At 45.3% G+C, this 17,490-nt stretch overlaps 1 protein-coding gene across 9 annotated transcripts in view; it reads left to right on the forward strand.

Annotated features, from left to right (window-relative positions):
- The window catches only part of TEAD1 (TEA domain transcription factor 1), a 259,819-nt gene that overhangs the window by 234,834 nt on the left and 7,495 nt on the right, over positions 1-17,490 (forward strand). For 5 of the 9 annotated variants that reach the window (XM_042907370.1, XM_042907371.1, XM_042907374.1 and 2 more), the window contains one exon: positions 13,628-13,768. In XM_042907370.1, the coding sequence (XP_042763304.1) occupies positions 13,628-13,768 (141 nt within the window). Of the gene's footprint in view, positions 1-13,627; positions 15,515-17,490 lie in introns of those variants that run through there. The other 4 variants (XM_042907365.1, XM_042907366.1, XM_042907367.1 and 1 more) reach the window with 1 other exon arrangement.

Here is a 17,490-nt window from a genome sequence, read left to right on the forward strand (position 1 = left end):
TATCTGGAAAGAGGGCAGCTGTTAGAAGATGCTTTTATCTTGGTAAGAACGGAATCACATTTGTTGGACAAAATGACAGTCACTATAAATAAAACCGCTGGGCTTTATGTAAGAGGAGAAACCGGGTGCACACGGGAAGCTGCCCGAATGGCCCCCTGCGAAGTTTCAGCCTGTGTCTAATTGGATTCGGCCTGATTTTGGATTGGAATTGTAGACTGGAGTCTATCATTTGGAACCAAACCCACCCATTCCTGTTCGTGGAAAAGGAAGTTAGCAAAATGGAACGATTTGCTCCGCACATGTTTCAAACTGCTATCAGTAAAGAAAGGGGCTTTCAGTTCAACAAGCCTTCCATGTCTCCGTACTTCGGTCTCATCTCAAAATAGCATCAAGTCCCGAAATTACGAGAGCACTGTCAAGTGGTGGCATGATGTAAGTGGAGGGAAGATCAGCAAGCAAAACCACGGTGTTCGGAGGTATTTATGAGGCTAATACATAATAAATACCCTGGGCCAATTGTGGTTATGTGATCATCTTCACCAGTGGCCTGTTTTTTATAAAAAAAAAAAAACATTGCTTGGGGTGTCTGGATGACTTAGTTAAGCATCCGATTCTTGATTTTGGCTCAGGTCGTGATCTCACGGTTCTTGAGATCGAACCCTGAGTCCGTGTCTGACAGCACAGAGCCTGCTTGAGATTCTCTCCTCCGCTCTCTGCCCCCCCCCCCGCCCCGCACACCCACTCGCTCTCTCTCTCTCTCTCTCTCTCGTGCTCTCTCTCTCAAAAATAAATAAATAAACTTTAAAAAAAAAAAAACATCTCTTATCCACAAGTTCTGGTACTGCGTGTGGAGGGCTAGGCGAGTGAATAAACTTGCACACGCATCCAGTTTGGTTTGATTTCATAAGAGAAATGTCTGGAGCTTGCTGGCATTTTCTGCTTTGACTGCTGTCTCTTGCTGCTTCCTTCCTGTTTTCCCGGCCCTGCATCCTAAACTTCTTTGAAGGCCTCCCCCACCGATCAGGAATCCCATCTGTAGCTTTTGTTTACCCGGCGGTGTGGTGTATATAGCAGATTTTTTAAGTGTTTTAAAAAAATTTGTTGGCTGAAGAGTTCTTTCACTCAGCACACGTAGAAAAATTGCTATACATCAGGTGCTATAATACACCTGCCAGTTAGCCAGCTCAGATGTCGTGTACTGATAGAGTAAGCATCTGATAGTTTATGGAGTGATGCTTCTAGAGGCATTTGCCAGAGTAGGGGAGGACACCTTGAAAGAGCCCCCACGGAAGCTTTTTTCCGAGCTATCTCTGGAGTTCTGTTAGGTTCTTATAGAAATGGTTTCTTGTTTTGCATTAGTGACAGACATGTACGTCACTAGTGAGTCATTCAGTCAACTCTCAGTGCACTCTACTTTGATCCTAGAGAGCTGGGAAAACAGACTTGATAAGAGGCCGACCTTGGTGTCAGGTCTGGGATGGCAGACACATAGGCAGGTAAGTGACAGCACCATGGGATAGGAGCTGTGATGGAAATGTGGAAGCACAGAATGCCTGAGAACATTCCGGAAAGCCTCACAGACACATGGCATTTGAGCCGAATCTTGAAAGAATTTGGTCAGCGGAAGGGGAGTGGGAAGGAGTTCCAGGAAGTGGACGCTTGTTCAGAGACCGGAAATCTTACTAGGAGGTGTTGGCTGCTGAGTCTTCCAGAACTTGGAGAACGGTGAGGGTTGGGTTGGAAACAGTGATCTCTGTGGCCATCACTTTCTATTTAAAAGACTTTCTGGATCCCCCTGAAAACAAGGCCACACAGGACAACCTAGAAAATGGAAGATGCTCATTCTGCTTTTTCCTCAATCCCTTAGCCTCAGCCACAGTATGGATACTTTTTTTTTTTTTTTTAACTTGAATGCTTATGCACATCTTGGCGGGATGTAAATTGGAGTTCCCTTAAGCCCTTGGGAGACCCCATCTGACAGCTGTTCCTCTAATGCTTTCTGTCCTGGGTCATTTGGCTCAGTGGTTGCTAACAAAGCCCAGGTCAGGGGTCCATCTTTTCTTGCGCTGGGCTCTTTAACTCTGCTCCCTGCCATGGTTCCAGGCTGAGATGCTAAGCCACTGTCCCGCACAAGCCACTGCTAAGCAGAGGTCTGGGGAAGCAAACACGTGACGTCTCTGCCCTTCCCAGTATTTGCCCCATTGTTGGCGGCATGATTGGCTTGTCTGTAACTTTGCCTCAAGAGAAGCCTGAGAAGGAGAGAACTAAGGTGGCACGATCCGGGTGGTTCTTATTGCCAGACCCAGTTTTGCAAGAATAAGTGGATTATCTGGACATAGTCATCCGGACATCTTGGTCGGTTGTCTAAATACACGTAGGCCCTTGGTGATATATGACATCCTTTCTCACAGGTGGCGACCCAGAGCACATCCTACCCACCCACCACATTTGTATTTACTTTGTACATTGCAAAAGCAATATAAGCTTATTATAAATAGTCTAAGGAAATCAATAGACTGGAGAAGAAAACGTGAGATTTCCCCCCACCCCCACAGCCATGTATCCTCCTGGACTTTTTACACACATTTACAAACATTATCCATCATTCGATTGTACTAAAAAAGAATTATGCTCCATGTATGATTTGGGGGCTTTGTTTTTTTCTTAAAATATCCTGAGCAGAAAACGTCTTTGAGGGTAAGTCCCAATCTTTGTTCTTTTTGTTAACATGACTTGTTAGTAGAGTTGCCAGATTTTAGCAAACGAAAATACAGGCCACTCAGTTACATTTGAATTTCAGATAAACAACATACACGTTTTTAGTGCACACAACTTCCCACGTGATCCTTGGGAAACACACATAATTAAGAAAGTTTGTTGTTTACCTAAACATCCAATGGATCGAGGTGTCCTGTATTTTATTTGGCAACTCTGCACTTGTTAATTGATTTGTTGTCATTCTGTATAGGACTTTCCTTGCACAAAAACTCTCAACCAGAAAAAGGGTCCCGTTTCCCGATTTGGAAAGGGTGGTCTCGGGCCAGTGTTCACACACCTGATGAATGTGCTTCGTAACGGGCCGGCTCAGCTGGGAGCCCAGTACTCATTAGCTGCCTCCATTGGAAAGAACTGGCCTGTGCAGCTGCTTTGTGCTTGGGGCTGAGACCTTGGCTCTTTCATCCCAGCTACTGTGTGAAGTCACCAGTGGCAGTTACCTGAAGTCCTGTGGGTGATATTAATTGACATTTTTTAAATGAATGCCGGTATTTGTAGGAATTTGCAATGCAAACAGTCAGCCTTTCAAGCGGTGCATATTGTAATTAAAGCAAGCTTTTAAGATTCTTTGAAGTACTAAATGTTTATGAAATTCAAATAGGGGTGCCCGATCTGCACAATAAAGGGGCTCTTAGTGGAGTTTTTTTTTTTTAAATCTTCTATTTTGTAGATGTAAATATATGCCATAATTAGTGGAAAGTAACTTGAAGAGCGAGGCTGAGTTTATTCCTATTATTCTTATTTAAAACAGCTGTGGCAGGAGCCCTACAGCTGCTGTCCCGTTGTTTGGGCAAGGGCACCATGGTCCCAAGTGAACACGCTCAAAGACTCACTTCCCTATGAGCAGCTCCCTCGCTCTCCCCCAGTGCAGGTTGCCATGCGGGAGTTGTCCCATGGTCATCCCGGTGAAATTCCCCCACCGCAGTCCTCTGATGCCAGTGGGGCTGGCTTCAGGGGTCTGGGCATATGCAAATGAGTCAGGGGGGAGGGTGTGGGAGCAGCCTGCACCCTCAGAGCCTCCCCCCGCCCCCCATCAGCACTGCCTCCTGGGCTACTTCTGCCCCACCCCCCTCCCTGCTCTCTGCCTTGTTGCCCAGTGCGGAGTGATTGTCCTTTGGCGCCTGCGGGAGCAGCTGCAGGCCTACGCGGTGCCCTGCCCGGCGGAGCCTGGCCATGTGGCAGGCCTGGACGGCCGCCCACAACCAGGCCCAGCTCCCAGTGCCGCCTGCCAAGGAGCAGATGCTGCCATTGGAAAAAATTGCTTCACAATTTGAAATCTTGGTCCTTTGATCATTGCTCAGAGAGGATGAAGAGGAGAGGTTCAAAGTGGTGGTTTGAAAATGCCAGCGTCTCCTTGCCTCCATCAGTGCCTATTAGACTGTCTCTTGTCAGGGACAGTCCTCTTGATGTTTTCATCTTTGCAACCAAGCAATTCCCACTCAGCCCTTGCAAGCCCTCGGGGTGGAAGGGAGTGTCCAGCTGCCTCCTCCTTTCCTGACCCGGTGCCCCTGCTCTGTCCCCTGCCTGTGGGGTTATCTGCTTCCCCTCAGTGCCGGCAAGCTTTTACCTTCTAGAAGCTCACGGCAGAGTTTGTCACCAGCCCAGCACTGCTCCTGCGTGAGCTGTGCGTTTCCGTTCTTTGCTCAGCACCTGTAGTGCTCACGCCCTGGTCCTTCAGCCACCTGGAGCCAGGTTTTCAGAGCCCTGGAGTTGTGCACAGAGGGCCCCCTGGCCCGACCCTCCCCTCTGAGAACTCTGGATCCTACTTACCAGGGCGAGGCCTCATTTTTCCTCACCCCTAGAATGGGAAGGATCATTCTTTGAAGTATATTCCTTTTTTTAATTTTAATGTTTATTTATTTCCGAGGGGTGAGAGGGGCGGAGAGAGAAAGGGAGAGAGAGACTCCCCAGCAGGCTGCAGGGCTCAATCTCACAAACCATTGAGATCATGACCTGAGCTGAAATCAAGAGTCGGACGCTTAACCAACTGAGCCACCCAGGCGCCCCTGAAGTATATTGCTTTTATACTTCAAATTTCAAAAACATAAAACTAAACAGCGGAACAGACACATGAATAAATGGGCTAACTAAATGAGAAGTAACAGAGGAGAAACTAATCTAAAGTCTTGCCTGGTGACTGAAACGTTTCCGCTGCATTTATAATGAGTATAAGACAAGGATGATTTAGAGAAGGATTAGGGAAAATTTGATGTTTCCTTTTTTTGTTATTGTTTCTTTGCTGTCTGATGCAGTCAGCTCTCTCTGTGTGGCATTATAACTTGCTTCCACCTTGACTTTGTATCATTTCCCAGGACTTGCCCACCAGTGGACTCTGAAGTCTTTAATTGATTCAACACGCCTTTATTAATGATGGCTTTTTTGTTTTATTTGCAGAAAGAATTCTGTGACCTCTCTAATTAACTCTTTGTGGGAAAGATGGTAATTTTGTGCCTGTGTGAACAGTTATATCCAAAACTTAAGACTCGTCATAAGCTCACAGAGCAGAAAAAGTGCTTGCTTTTTCTCTTAGGAAAAAGCCATCGTGTGTCTGTACTGTGCACCTGATCCTTATAGATGGGGGCTCAGACTGGCTCTGTGGGCATTGTTTTCTGTCTTGGTTATTGATTATGAACAACCATCTTTATGCGGTTACGTCTCTGTGGATATGACTCAAGGCTCCGTCTGTATCTGTCCTAAGTGCGTTTTCGATCACTGAGTTACTAGGAACAGTTGTCAGCGTTTTTAACAGCTGCCATTTTGTTTCATGTGCCATCTCTTCCTATCACTGTGGTGGCTTCGGGAAGCAGGTCTTTCTTTGTGGTTAAAAATGGAGAAAGAGACTGAAAGAAGTGACTGCTGTCCATGCTGTTGGGTAGACGTCTGGAATGAAATAAGGATAGGTGAAAAGTCAGAATTCACAGACATCTGTAATGGATGGAAGGGGGGTCTGAAATCAAGATGGGGTTTGATAAAAATAAATGTAGGACTTGAATCCGGGGAAGCAGATGGGACCTGAAGAGCCTTGTGGGTAAGAAGAAGAAGAAGACAGGTAAGAGTAGGGGGGAAATGAATGAAAATTGCAGGATTACAGAGGTATTCTCAGGTCTGTGTGATTCCAGAAGGCAGAGCACTGGGGGGGGGAGTTGCAGGGACACAAACTGCAAATTGAGGGGTGTGGTAGGCAGAGTCACGTCCCAAGTCCGTAGCCATCGTACCTGTGAATATGTTACATCGCACATAAAGGGGAATCGAGGTTGCTTATCAGCAGCTCGGGCGAGGATCTTGGATTATCTGAGTGGGCCCAGAGTAGTCACCAGGTTCCTTAAAAGCAGAAGAGGAGGGGAACCCAGGAAAGATGAAAGTAGGCAGTGGGAGAAGGACCCAGCCTGTTGTTGCAGGCTTTGAAAATGGGGAGAGGGGCTCACATAAGGAATGTGAGTGGCCTCCAGATGCTGGAAGAAGCAAGGAAAACCAATCCCTCCCCAGGGCCTCGGGAGAGGAATACAGCTCAGCCAGGACCCTCATAGACCTGGGAGACCAACGTCGAAGTCTCACCTGCAGAAGTTTGAGATTGTGTATTTATGTTGTTTTAAGGCACTCAATTTACTCATTTGTTAAAGCACCAATAGATAACTAATATAATAGGAAAAAGAACTAACAATTAAGTCTACCCTGCATGTAGTTTTTTCTTAAAGCAATGATTTTCCTATATCTAAAGATATTTAGCCCAAAGGCAGCACAGGTCAGGATACCATAGAAAGGATTCCTGCATTTGGCCTCCAAGCCTAGTTCATATATGGGGTCTCTGTTCTAAGGCAAAATGGGCAAAGATTCCTTAAAAGGGCCCATTTGCCTGGACATCCCCCCTCCACAGCCACATCTGCCTGTGCGTGTGTGTTTAGCACTTCATAGCCCAGCCCGGACCATTTTAGGTTGGCTTGTCCCCAAAGGAAAGGATGGGATATGGTTTGAATTTGGGATTTATTGGGAAGACAAGTTTGCTGGATTTTAGCTGTTTCTTGGATTTTTATATTTATTTGCTTTTAGAAAATATCGTGCGGTCGGATAAAGCTGATGAGGCAGAAATAGTTTGTATCTGATACCAGCACATTCTTTCTTATTTTCTTGCCTTCAGAACTGTCGGAAACAGGGGGCACCTGGGTGGCTCAGTTGGTTAAGCGTCCGACTTCGACTCAGGTCATGATCTCACGGTCCGTGAGTTCGAGCCCCGCGTTGGGCTCTGTGCTGACGGCTCACAGCCTGGAGCCTGTTTCGGATTCTGTGTCTCCCTCTCTCTGACCCTCCCCCGTTCATGCTCTGTCTCTCTCTGTCTCAAAAATAAATAAAGGTTAAAAAAAAGAACAAAAATTAAAAAAAAAACAAACAAACTGAAACAGGTTTGCCCTGAGTTTTCAGTTGGGAGAAACAGGTAGGGGGGGTGGAGGGTGATGAACTACATGTGAATCTCAGACTCAAATCACAGAGTTTGCCTCCTTTGTTGTTGATTCAATACTGGCATTCTTTCTTTGATATTACCTTTGCTCCATGGGAGCTCAGTGAATGCATTTCTTTCTGGGATAATCGGAACATCCTCGGCTGACAGACAATTATCTCTCCCATCAATACCTCCTCCTAGAAAATTCCCAAAGAACAGCTGTTGATGTGGTGGGATGGCTACATGATTATTTCCCACCGTTCGAGAGTAATTGCGGAGAGTTGTAATAGCAAATTGGTTATTTACTGTTAGTCGAGAAGCCTTTTAAAAACTAACCTGATAAATGTATACTGATAATTAAAGTTTTCTCAACTGTTAGAAAAGCAAGATCATTCCAAAACCATCTGTCCCTGTTATCTAAATAAAAGCTAAAATGTGCACAGTCCTCATGACCCAGCTGTTCCACTCCTGGGAACACCCAACAGAAATGCATACACGTGTTCATCAAAAGCATGTGCAGGGGTGTTCAGAGTAGCTCTCTGATTTGGAAACATTGCCAGGGCCCGGCAGTGGTAGAATGCCTAGATCGTGGTATTTTTCACTTGGTGGAATCGTCTAGCAAGTAGCAGGTGAATGAACTGCCCACAACAGCATGCGTGAATCTCCCCCCTAAGGCTGAGTATATGAAACTGAGCACGAAGGAGTCAATCTGTGATTCCATTTATTTAAAGTTCAAAACACCAGACAGAACTAACGGACAGTGTTTTCCCCTCAAGATCACCCCTATGAGGTAAAGGGGTGATTGTACTCGAAGACAGCATGAACGGGAGGGCTTCTGGTTTCTTCATCGGGGTGCTGGCTGCATGAGTGTGTTCACTTTATGAAAATCAATGGACTGTAAACTTGTGATCTGTGCGTCTCTCTGAATGTATGTCAGACTTTAGTTTTAGGTAATAAATAAATAAGTAAATAAATAAATAAGCAAACTTCCACAACTTTAGAACTCCTAACTTGTTGAGCTAATTTCTGAGCAGGTTTTCGTAATGTATATATTTTAATAGCTTCATTTTTGATACTTCCTGTCATTAAAACCATAGATCCTCCATCACCAAGAAAAACTCATTAAAATTATTTGGGGACTTCGAAGGGACAGTGGTGAACCGAAGGTGGGATAGTAAGGACGGTCTGCCCAGGTGCAAGGCAGTAAGGACGTCCGTGGTGGTAGAGAAGTTTAATGGTCAGACCACCTAAAGATCGTTGTCACGTTTATGATCGCCATGTGCCCACGGTTCTGAACAATGCCGTTGACAAAATACTTCTAAAGAGAAAAAAATATTTTGTTGACCTAAGTCCTAAACGATTGGTGAAGTTAGTGTTTTTATTCCATCTATGCACACATATATATGCTTCAAATTAGCACACTTCTATTACGTGGCCGTTGTGTGACTTACTCTTTAGTAACACATGTGGACTCAGCCTGTGTCCGTTCCTAGGAGTAAGTTCTTGACAGTTTGGAGTCGTTTGGGCTGCAGTCCCCGTGGCTAAACCATAGACCCGGAAAGGCACCCTGATAGCACAGTCATTATGCAGACGGCAAAACAGAACTGGAGTCACTTCAGTTCTGTCACTCTGTTACTACTTTGGGAGTTCTTGCATTTAAAATTTAAAACCGTGAAACAGAGTGCCGAGTCTTACTGAAAATAATTTTGTCCAATAAAGAAAAGAGGGTCTTAAAAATGAATCCAGTCTGCTGAGGTCCACGCAGTGCGCCGCTGCCCGGGACCGCTGCTTTCTTTCACCAGCATGACTCTACGCGCAGCAACTCTGAGAGATGGGGGCATTTCTGGGAGACACGGGAGGCTGTGGACATTTCCAGCAGTTTTGCTAACATCACATTATGGCAGATACCATTCCAAACATTTTTAAATTTTATATATAGACAGATTATTTTGTGCGTTTGTTTCTATGTTTGCTTTAGATTTTAAACGTCTGAGTTAGTTTGCATCATCAATGCCAGTGAAGTGAATAAAGTAAAAAAATGGAGCATTTTTTTTAAAAAAAGGGCAGAAAAGAAAGTCTTGTGCCTAGGGAGCTGAGGTGCAGTTCTGAAGACACCTCCCTCCTGGTCATATCACTGACATAAGTAGAGGTTGGTAGTTTAAAAGAAGTAACCCAGGGTGCCTGGGTGGCTCAGTCGTTGGTTAAGCTTCTGACTTCGGCTCAGGTCATGATCTTGTGGTTTGTGAGTTTGAGCGTGTCGGGCTCTGGACTGACAGCTTGGGGCCTGGAGCATGCTTCGGATTCTGTGTCCCCTGCTCTCTCTCTCTCTCTCTCTCTCTCTCTCTCAAAAATAAATAAACATTTGGGGCACCTGGGTGGCTCAGTCGGTTGAGCGGCCGACTTCGGCTCAGGTCACGATCTCGCGGTCCGTGAGTTTGAGCCCCGCGTCGGGCTCTGTGTTGACAGCTCAGAGCCTGGAGCCTGTTTCGGATTCTGTGTCTCCCTCTCTCTGACCCTCCCCCGTTCATGCTCTGTCTCTCTCTGTCTCAAAAATAAATAAACGTTAAAAAAAAATTTTTTTAAGTAAATAAATAAACATTAAAAAAATTTTTTTTTAAATAAAGTAACCCACCCGGTTGCCTGTGCCGTTAACCACCTCCTTCCTATACTTCTCTCCACTCGTCACATCAGACTGCTTTTAACTGTTCATTGACCACATTCCCTATACTTCGCTCCTCACACCAGACTGCCTTTGACTGTTCACCAGTCTTTCAAAACAACCCGATTGTGTCAAAAACAATGAGTTTCTTTGTAACTCAAATACTATCAGTTTATTTATAGCCCATTGAAACTCTTTCAGTGCTGGAAAATTTTTTAAATGGAAGGAAAGGAAATGAAAAGTAATTTCTAATGTACCTTTCCTGCTACACATAAACTCATTATTGTATCCATGTTGGGAAGCAACGAACTATTCATCAGTAGAGCACGCAGTAATTATTATGCTGTGCCTGGGTAATGAAATAGTATGCAGTTACGAAAATGTGAGGCTGCTCACGTTTTTAAATGGCTAGTCTTTTTAAAACTGATTATTTCCGTATCAGTACTGTATGAGTTCTAAGATGTAGCTGTGTATTTTTTTGTGTTTAGTTTTTAAAGTTTATTTATTTTGGGAGAGAGAGCACGGAGATGGGGCAGAGAGAGAGGGAGAGAGAATCCCAAGGAGGCTCCACACTGTCAGCACCAAGCCTGACATGGGGCTTGAACTCATGAACTGTGAGATCACGACCTGAGCCGAAATCAAGAGACGAACGCTTAGCCAACTCAGCCACCCAGGCATCCCAACTGTGTGTATGTATGTGTGTGTGTGTATGTGTGTGTGTGTGTGTGTGTGTGCGTGTGTGTGTGTGTGTGTGTGTGTGTGTGTGTGTGTGTATATATATATATATATATATATATATATATATATATATATATTTTAAAGCAAGGTTTGAAGAGTGCCACTCTTTGTGCAAAAAAGAGGGCAGGTGTGTGCTTGCTTATCTAAGTGCTAACTCTCTCCAAAAAGACGCTTGGAAAACACTGATCACCAGTGGAGAGATTGGCAAGTTCAGGGGTAGAAATAAAATGTACACTCTTTTTCCAGTTTGATTTATTTTCTTTCTTTTTTTTCTTTTTCTTTTTCTTTCTTTTTTTTTTTACTTACCACATATATGTTTTTACTTTTTTCAGAAAAATACTAAAACCTGTTGGCACAAACTATACCATGACTGTGAGAGCATAAATCCCACCACTGAAACATACCTGAGCCACTTCTCAGAGCCTCATGTCCTCAGCTGGTGGCAGAACAAGGCAGTGGTTCCTGCGGGCCCACGTGCACGTCACATGGCAGGTAGAAAGCTAGATATAATTCTGGGCTCCCGCATGCCTGAGACTCGTTGGTAACGTTCTCCTCTGGAGGCTGGAGCTCAGTAGACCCAGAGAGCTTGGGCATAGATGTCAGTCAGCATCAGACATCATCGTTTCTTGCTAACCTGCTCTTTTCGCGGAGTCAAGCGTCAAACCTGCAAAAAACCTGAAAATGTACACTTGGGTATTTTTATTTATTTACAATCTGTGCACCATATAATTCCAAATGGCAGAATGTGAGGGAGTGTTACTAAATTTATGGGTAATATAAACCTGGACAAGTACAAGTAAAAGCAGATTGGAATCCAGTAAAAGGAGCTATACGCTGGTTGTTAGTTGCTATTAGAAATACCTGGGACAGGTAATTACTGTAGTTGAGCACTGAATTTAGCTTTGAATTTCTTGGCATGTAAGAAAAAAGGGGGAATTTAAAGCATATGGTTCTTTTTATTTGAGGCCAGGAAATCTGCAGTTTTGCCTAAGGAAAGGGACACTGTCTTGATATTCAATTCAAATGCAGATCCTCATTAAAAATATATATAGGATGACTCAGGTCTTCCTAGTGGTTACTGCCTGTCAGGGTTTGAGAATCAGCTGGTCAGAATGTGCCAGACCTCACAAACTGTGGTCTCATTTATGAGTCCGGTCCACCTGTCTCTCTCTAGCCCCCACAGTGGTGCAGATACCGTCCCTTGTCCGGACCACTTTGACAGTTTTCTGACCTGTCTCTGCCTGTGCTCTCACTTTTCCAGAGTCGTCTCCATGCTGTGTTTGGGGTGCCTTTTAGGAACTCAGATCCAGCCATAACTTGTCACTGTGCCCGTCCTGGGCACTTACAACTCCTGCATCCCTTGGTTTTAGGATCTAAGACCTAAACCCTCCTGCCTCTCCTGCCACCCTCTCTCATCCCAGCCTTTTCGTGGCCTTGTTTCTGGTTCTGTGCACCTTGTCCACACTCTCTCAGGACACATTCACCCGCCTACGTCAGCTCTCCTACCATCTTTGGATCTGAGCTGCATCATCCTCAGAAGCTTCCCTGACCCCAAAGTTGGTTCTCATGGCCCTCGATGCCTCTTTCAGGAGTGCTCATCCCTAGGGTGATGTCCTCCCTGCTAAATTGTGAGCCCGTGGCAGCAGGGACTGGCCCAGCTCGTGCTTACTCTGATCCCCAGCTCCCCACCCAGTGCCTGGTGTGCCATAGCAGATCACAAGGTACCGGAGGGGAGGGAGCCGTCAATCAGTGGTCCGGCCACTGCAGTGGCCTCGCAGCCTCCCTCCACAGTGGACACCAGACCGCACTGAGACGTTGATCCCTGAAACACAGCTCGGTTCACAGCACCTTCTTGTGCCAGAGCTTTCAAAGGGTCCCCATTTCCTGCAGCATGCAATCCACACCCCTTTTTTTAGCCCTCCATGGCCTGGGTCCTGGTTGCATTTTCCAAACTCACTGCTCCTGGTGGCCTCAGTCCTTAACACTGCAGCTGGAAAGAGGCACCCTAGGCTGCTTCTACCCCCACTGTCCCCTAAACCCATCTCTGCATGTTCACTTTGTAACCACCCCGTAAGTAATACCCCTGGTTGAAAGTAATGCCTTCCCTTGTCTGAACTCTGAGCATCTTTGACGTGGTAGTATTTCTATGTCCCTTGTAGCTCTTTTAAGACATACCTCTCACTTGTGGTCCTGTATAGTGTCTAGCATAAACCTCACACAGTAGGTAATCCTACAATACCTTAAATGAGTGGGAATTACCAATGACTTGGCATCTTTGCAAACCAGTCTTGAACAGGAGCCATTTCCCTCCTGGATGCTGTCATTTGTAATGAAGGTTCTGTTTTTGTACGTATAACAAGTGGCTAGCCAGCTGCAGATCTCCTGTTCTTTTAAATCTGTCTCCAGGTCCTGGGGCGCCTGGGTGGCTCAGTCGGTTAAGCGGCCGACTTCAGCTCAGGTCATGATCTTGCGGTCCGTGAGTTCGAACCCCGCGTCGGGCTCTGTGCTGACAGCTCAGAGCCTGGAGCCTGTTTCAGATTCTGTGTCTCCCTCTCTCTGACCCTCCCCCATTCATGCTCTGTCTCTCTCTGTCTCAAAAATAAATAATAAACATTAAAAAAATTAAAAAAAAAAATCTGTCTCCAGGTCAGTGAATGTGAGCCCAGGGCATACACTGCTTTCTGCACATATTTCAGAGACCTCCTGGATCCTTTATAACAAGGATAGAGTATTATTCTATACTGGACGCAAGAAAGCAAACTGAATAGATGCGTGTACCATTGTCATTTCACGGGAAGATTGCTGGAGTTAGTGTTCTCTTCAAAAAATGACCAGTGGGCTGCAGAACTTGTTTCTAGATCAGCATCACCTCACCACCTCCCTGCCCCCCACCCCTGCCCTCTGCTCGGCCAGAAGGATTGGAGATCTCCGCCCCCCCCCCCCCCCCCCCACCGTCACTGCTCATTGCCGTGACTCCTGTAAAGAGAAAATAACCCCCACCTCCGTTTCCTTTCCAACAGGCCGACCTAAACTGCAATATTCAGGATGACGCTGGGGCCTTTTATGGTGTCACCAGTCAGTATGAGAGTTCTGAAAATATGACAGTCACCTGTTCCACCAAAGTGTGCTCCTTTGGGAAGCAAGTAGTAGAAAAAGTAGAGGTAAGTGGGCATCTGCAGACCAGAGCCTTCATTCGGGGGCACCCTGCTACCTTCCTTTCGGCTTTCACCGGGGCAGAGAGTTTTACTTTTCTGGTGTCTCCTCCTTCTCCCCCTTTCTCTCACCTCTTTTCCCTGTCACTTCTAAAAAGACACAGCGATTTGCAAGCAAGTGGAAGAAGCCCCCACGCCACCCCTCCCCGACTGCAGGGGCCCTGCCTTGTGTGGCCAGCAGTGTTCGGTGCCCTGGTGTGGAAGCTGCTACAGACAGGCCCCGCCCCTAGGTCCGAGGGCACTTCCGGGCGTTGTAAATAGCACCTGCTTTCTAAAACCCGGACACCTCAAGCCTGGTGCGGGTGCTTCTGCCCCTTCTACTCCTTTCATTGTTCCAGACAGATTCCAGCGTGAACTGGGGTCGAATACCTATTCATAGTTTTCCTGTTGCATACCTCCCTCCCTTTCAAAAAACGTGTGTTCTTTTCAGCAGGGTGGGTTGCTTTGTGTGAATGTTTGCGGTTGACATTCCACGTAAAGCTGTATTTTCCGACGTCTTCTGCCCGTTAACCCGGTCCACCCGTCATGGCGGTCCTGGAGCTCGAAGGCCCCAGGGCCCAGCCTGACTGTGCCAGACTTGGTGCCGAGGCAGGAGAGAGAGGATGCCCTGGGCGGGAGGAGAGGTTTGAAGACTTTGGGCCGAACGATGAGGATCTGGGCTGCTGCACAGCCTTTGGCTTCCTGAGCACAGGAGGGGCATGCTGTGGATGGTGTTGAGGAGGTTACACTGGCCAGAGTGGATAGAAGGGAGTTGACTAGATGGTCGATGTCAGCTGAGGCGTCCTGAGCTTCATGAACATGGCAGCAGTGGGAATCCAGTAAAACATTTTGAATGGAACTTAGAGACTCACCAGATATTAAATACTAATGAGGAGGAAGAACCAAAGGTCACACATTTTGTGGTTGCAAGGGCCGCGCTGCCATGAGCAGAGATTAGAAAGTAAGGTATTCAAAAGCAAGTAGTCAGGGGATGATTCTAGATGCCAGACTGGAATTTGGAAGACTGAGAATACCAGTTGGGAATCCTAAGCATTAAGGAATTAAAGCTATGGGAATGGAGGGCTTGGTGCAGGGAGGGCGTGGGAGCAGTAGCCAGCCCTGGAGTGAGTGAAAGGGACACACCAGCAGAGGAGCAGAGGACAAAAATGGCTGAAGGAATTGGGGAACCAGCCCAACGCATGTCTGGGAAGCCCAAGGAGAGGGGAGGTGAGAAGGTGACCGACCGTGTAATGAGACAGGTCTGGGAGGCCTACGGCCAGATGACCTCCCATCTCCTCCGAGCAAGAGGAAGCACCATTACTGGTCAGTGGTTGGGAACGTGGAATGTTCGTGGACAGCATTGCTGCTGAATAGCCGAATTGTCAGGGCTCACCTCTAGATGGACCACCTGCCCGCACAAGATGAACCAGACAAGTTACTCTGTTTCCCAGATTCCAAACTCATACCCAAAGCTGTATATAAAGTTCAGGGAGCAGGAAAATGTTGCCTTTGACTGAAATCCCAGGAGTTTTCATGTAGAAGGTAACGTGAGTGCTGGTGGAGTTTTGTAATTAAGCGTTTAATCCATTTCGAATGTATTTCCGCATTTGGTGTGAGATGGGTGTCCGCTTCTGTTGTCTTCCAAATACACAGGCGTTTGTGTCAAAACCGTTGATTGGGGCGCCTGGGTGGCTCAGTCGGTTGAGCGTCCGACTTCAGCTCAGGTCATGATCTCACACTCTGTGAGTTCGAGCCCCGCGTCAGGCTCTGTGCTGACAGCTCAGAGCCTGGATCCTGCTTCAGATTCTGTGTCTCCCCCTCTCTCTGCCCCTCCCCTGCTCATGCTCTGTCTCTCTTTGTCTCAAAAAAAAAAAAAAAAAAAACATTAAAAAAGATTTTTTTAAGATAAAATAAAACCCGTTTATTAAACGATTCATCCTTTTCCCACTGAGTAGATCTTAGATGTACCCCTGTTAAGGTCCTGCATATCCTGGGAGCCATTCCTGGAGTCTGTTTGATTCCACCCTGTTTATCTCTCCTTGTCCCCCTCTACCATGTTGATTTGATTACACGGGCTTTATCGTATGTTCTTACACCTGCTAAGGCAAGTCGATCTTGCTTTTCTTCTTATCCATATATTTTGTAGGCAGATAACCAGCACTTATTCTTCCAAATAATTAGATCACTTTAAAAAAAAGTAAAGAAAGCCAAAAACCTTTTGATCAATGTAATTATAATCGTACTGGATTTATATGTCATGTGGGGATAAACTGCTACATTGCCAGTACTAAGTCTTTCCAGTGAAGGACGTATTTGCAGGTCCATTTACTTATCTTAATAAGATTTTGTAGTTTTTACATATACGTTAATTTATATTAATTTGTTAATGCTATTTCCTGTTTCTAGATTTTAATTACCAGAAGAGAGACAAGTTCTTGGTTTTAGCAAAAATATGTTCTATCTGGCCATCTTGCCATATTCCCTTATTTATCTCTACTGGGTTTTGCCCCTAGGTTCTTGGATTTTCTACTTATGTGGTCATAGCAGCAGCAAAAAGAGCGGCTTTATTTTATTTCTTCTTTTCCAATGTTTATGCCACTTTTCTGTTACTATTATTTTCTCGCTTTCTTTCCATTTTCTAAAACCTCCAGCACACCTGTAAAAAGAAATAGGATGGTGAGTATCCCTGTATAGTTAGTTACTGCTGCTCATAGAGATGGATTTGGTGCTTGGCCATTTAGGGTTATACTTACTGTTGGATTTTATAAATGGTCTTTATATGTAAGTGCTTTCTTTGTGTTCTTGTCATACTGAGGGTTTTTATTAGTAACAGCTGCAATATTTTACCAAATGCCTGTTCAGCAACTCTTACTATCATTTTTCTCCTATTCGTGGACATCACGAGTTAATGCATGTCCTGTGTTTGAGCCACCACAGCATTCCTGAACAAAGTCCTACTTTGGACGCACTGATGTGTTCCATTTGCTATTTTACGTTAAGATTTTTGCATCTCATAAGTGATAATCACCTTTCCTCTTTATAGTCTCTCCGTGTCCATCGATTTCCTAAAAAGAATTGGGACACCTGGTCTGATGTAGTTTCCATAACAATGAAAACAGTTGTTCCTTAAGAGTTCCATAAAACTCAGCCATCACACCAGGTGGTCTTTATGCCTTTTTCAGGGGTTCATCTCTAAACAAGTTTCTAGGCATTTCCACGGCAATTGAGATATTGGAGTTTCCTATTTTTTGGTTCAGTATTAGTAGTTTAAGTTTTGCTGGGAAAGCATCCTCTCCTCTACGGCTTTTTGCCTTACAGCGTTATGTGAAGTAACCTTTTACAAATCTCCCAATCTCTACTGTCATTGTGGTTTCGTCTCTTTTCTTCCTTAACCTTGTGAAGGCTTTATTTTATTTTGGCTTTTTAAGAACCAGCTTTTTAAAATTTATTCTGTCTCCATTTCTTATTTCTGTTAACATAGATTTGAGCTTTTATCTTTATTCATTTCCTATTCTGGGTTTTCTTTGGTTTCTTTGTGGTTTGGGTTTATTTTTGTGGGTTTTTTTTTAATCGAAGATGTGGTTTAGTTCTATAATTTTTCGTCTTTAATGATGAACTCATGAAGCTACATCATTAAGTGTCCTCCAAGTATAGCTTCATCGGGTCCCATAAGTTTTGATGTAAAGGATTTT

The sequence above is a fragment of the Panthera leo genome, chromosome D1 (genome assembly GCF_018350215.1).
Source record: "Panthera leo isolate Ple1 chromosome D1, P.leo_Ple1_pat1.1, whole genome shotgun sequence".
In the NCBI taxonomy this organism is placed as follows: Eukaryota; Metazoa; Chordata; class Mammalia; order Carnivora; family Felidae; genus Panthera; species Panthera leo.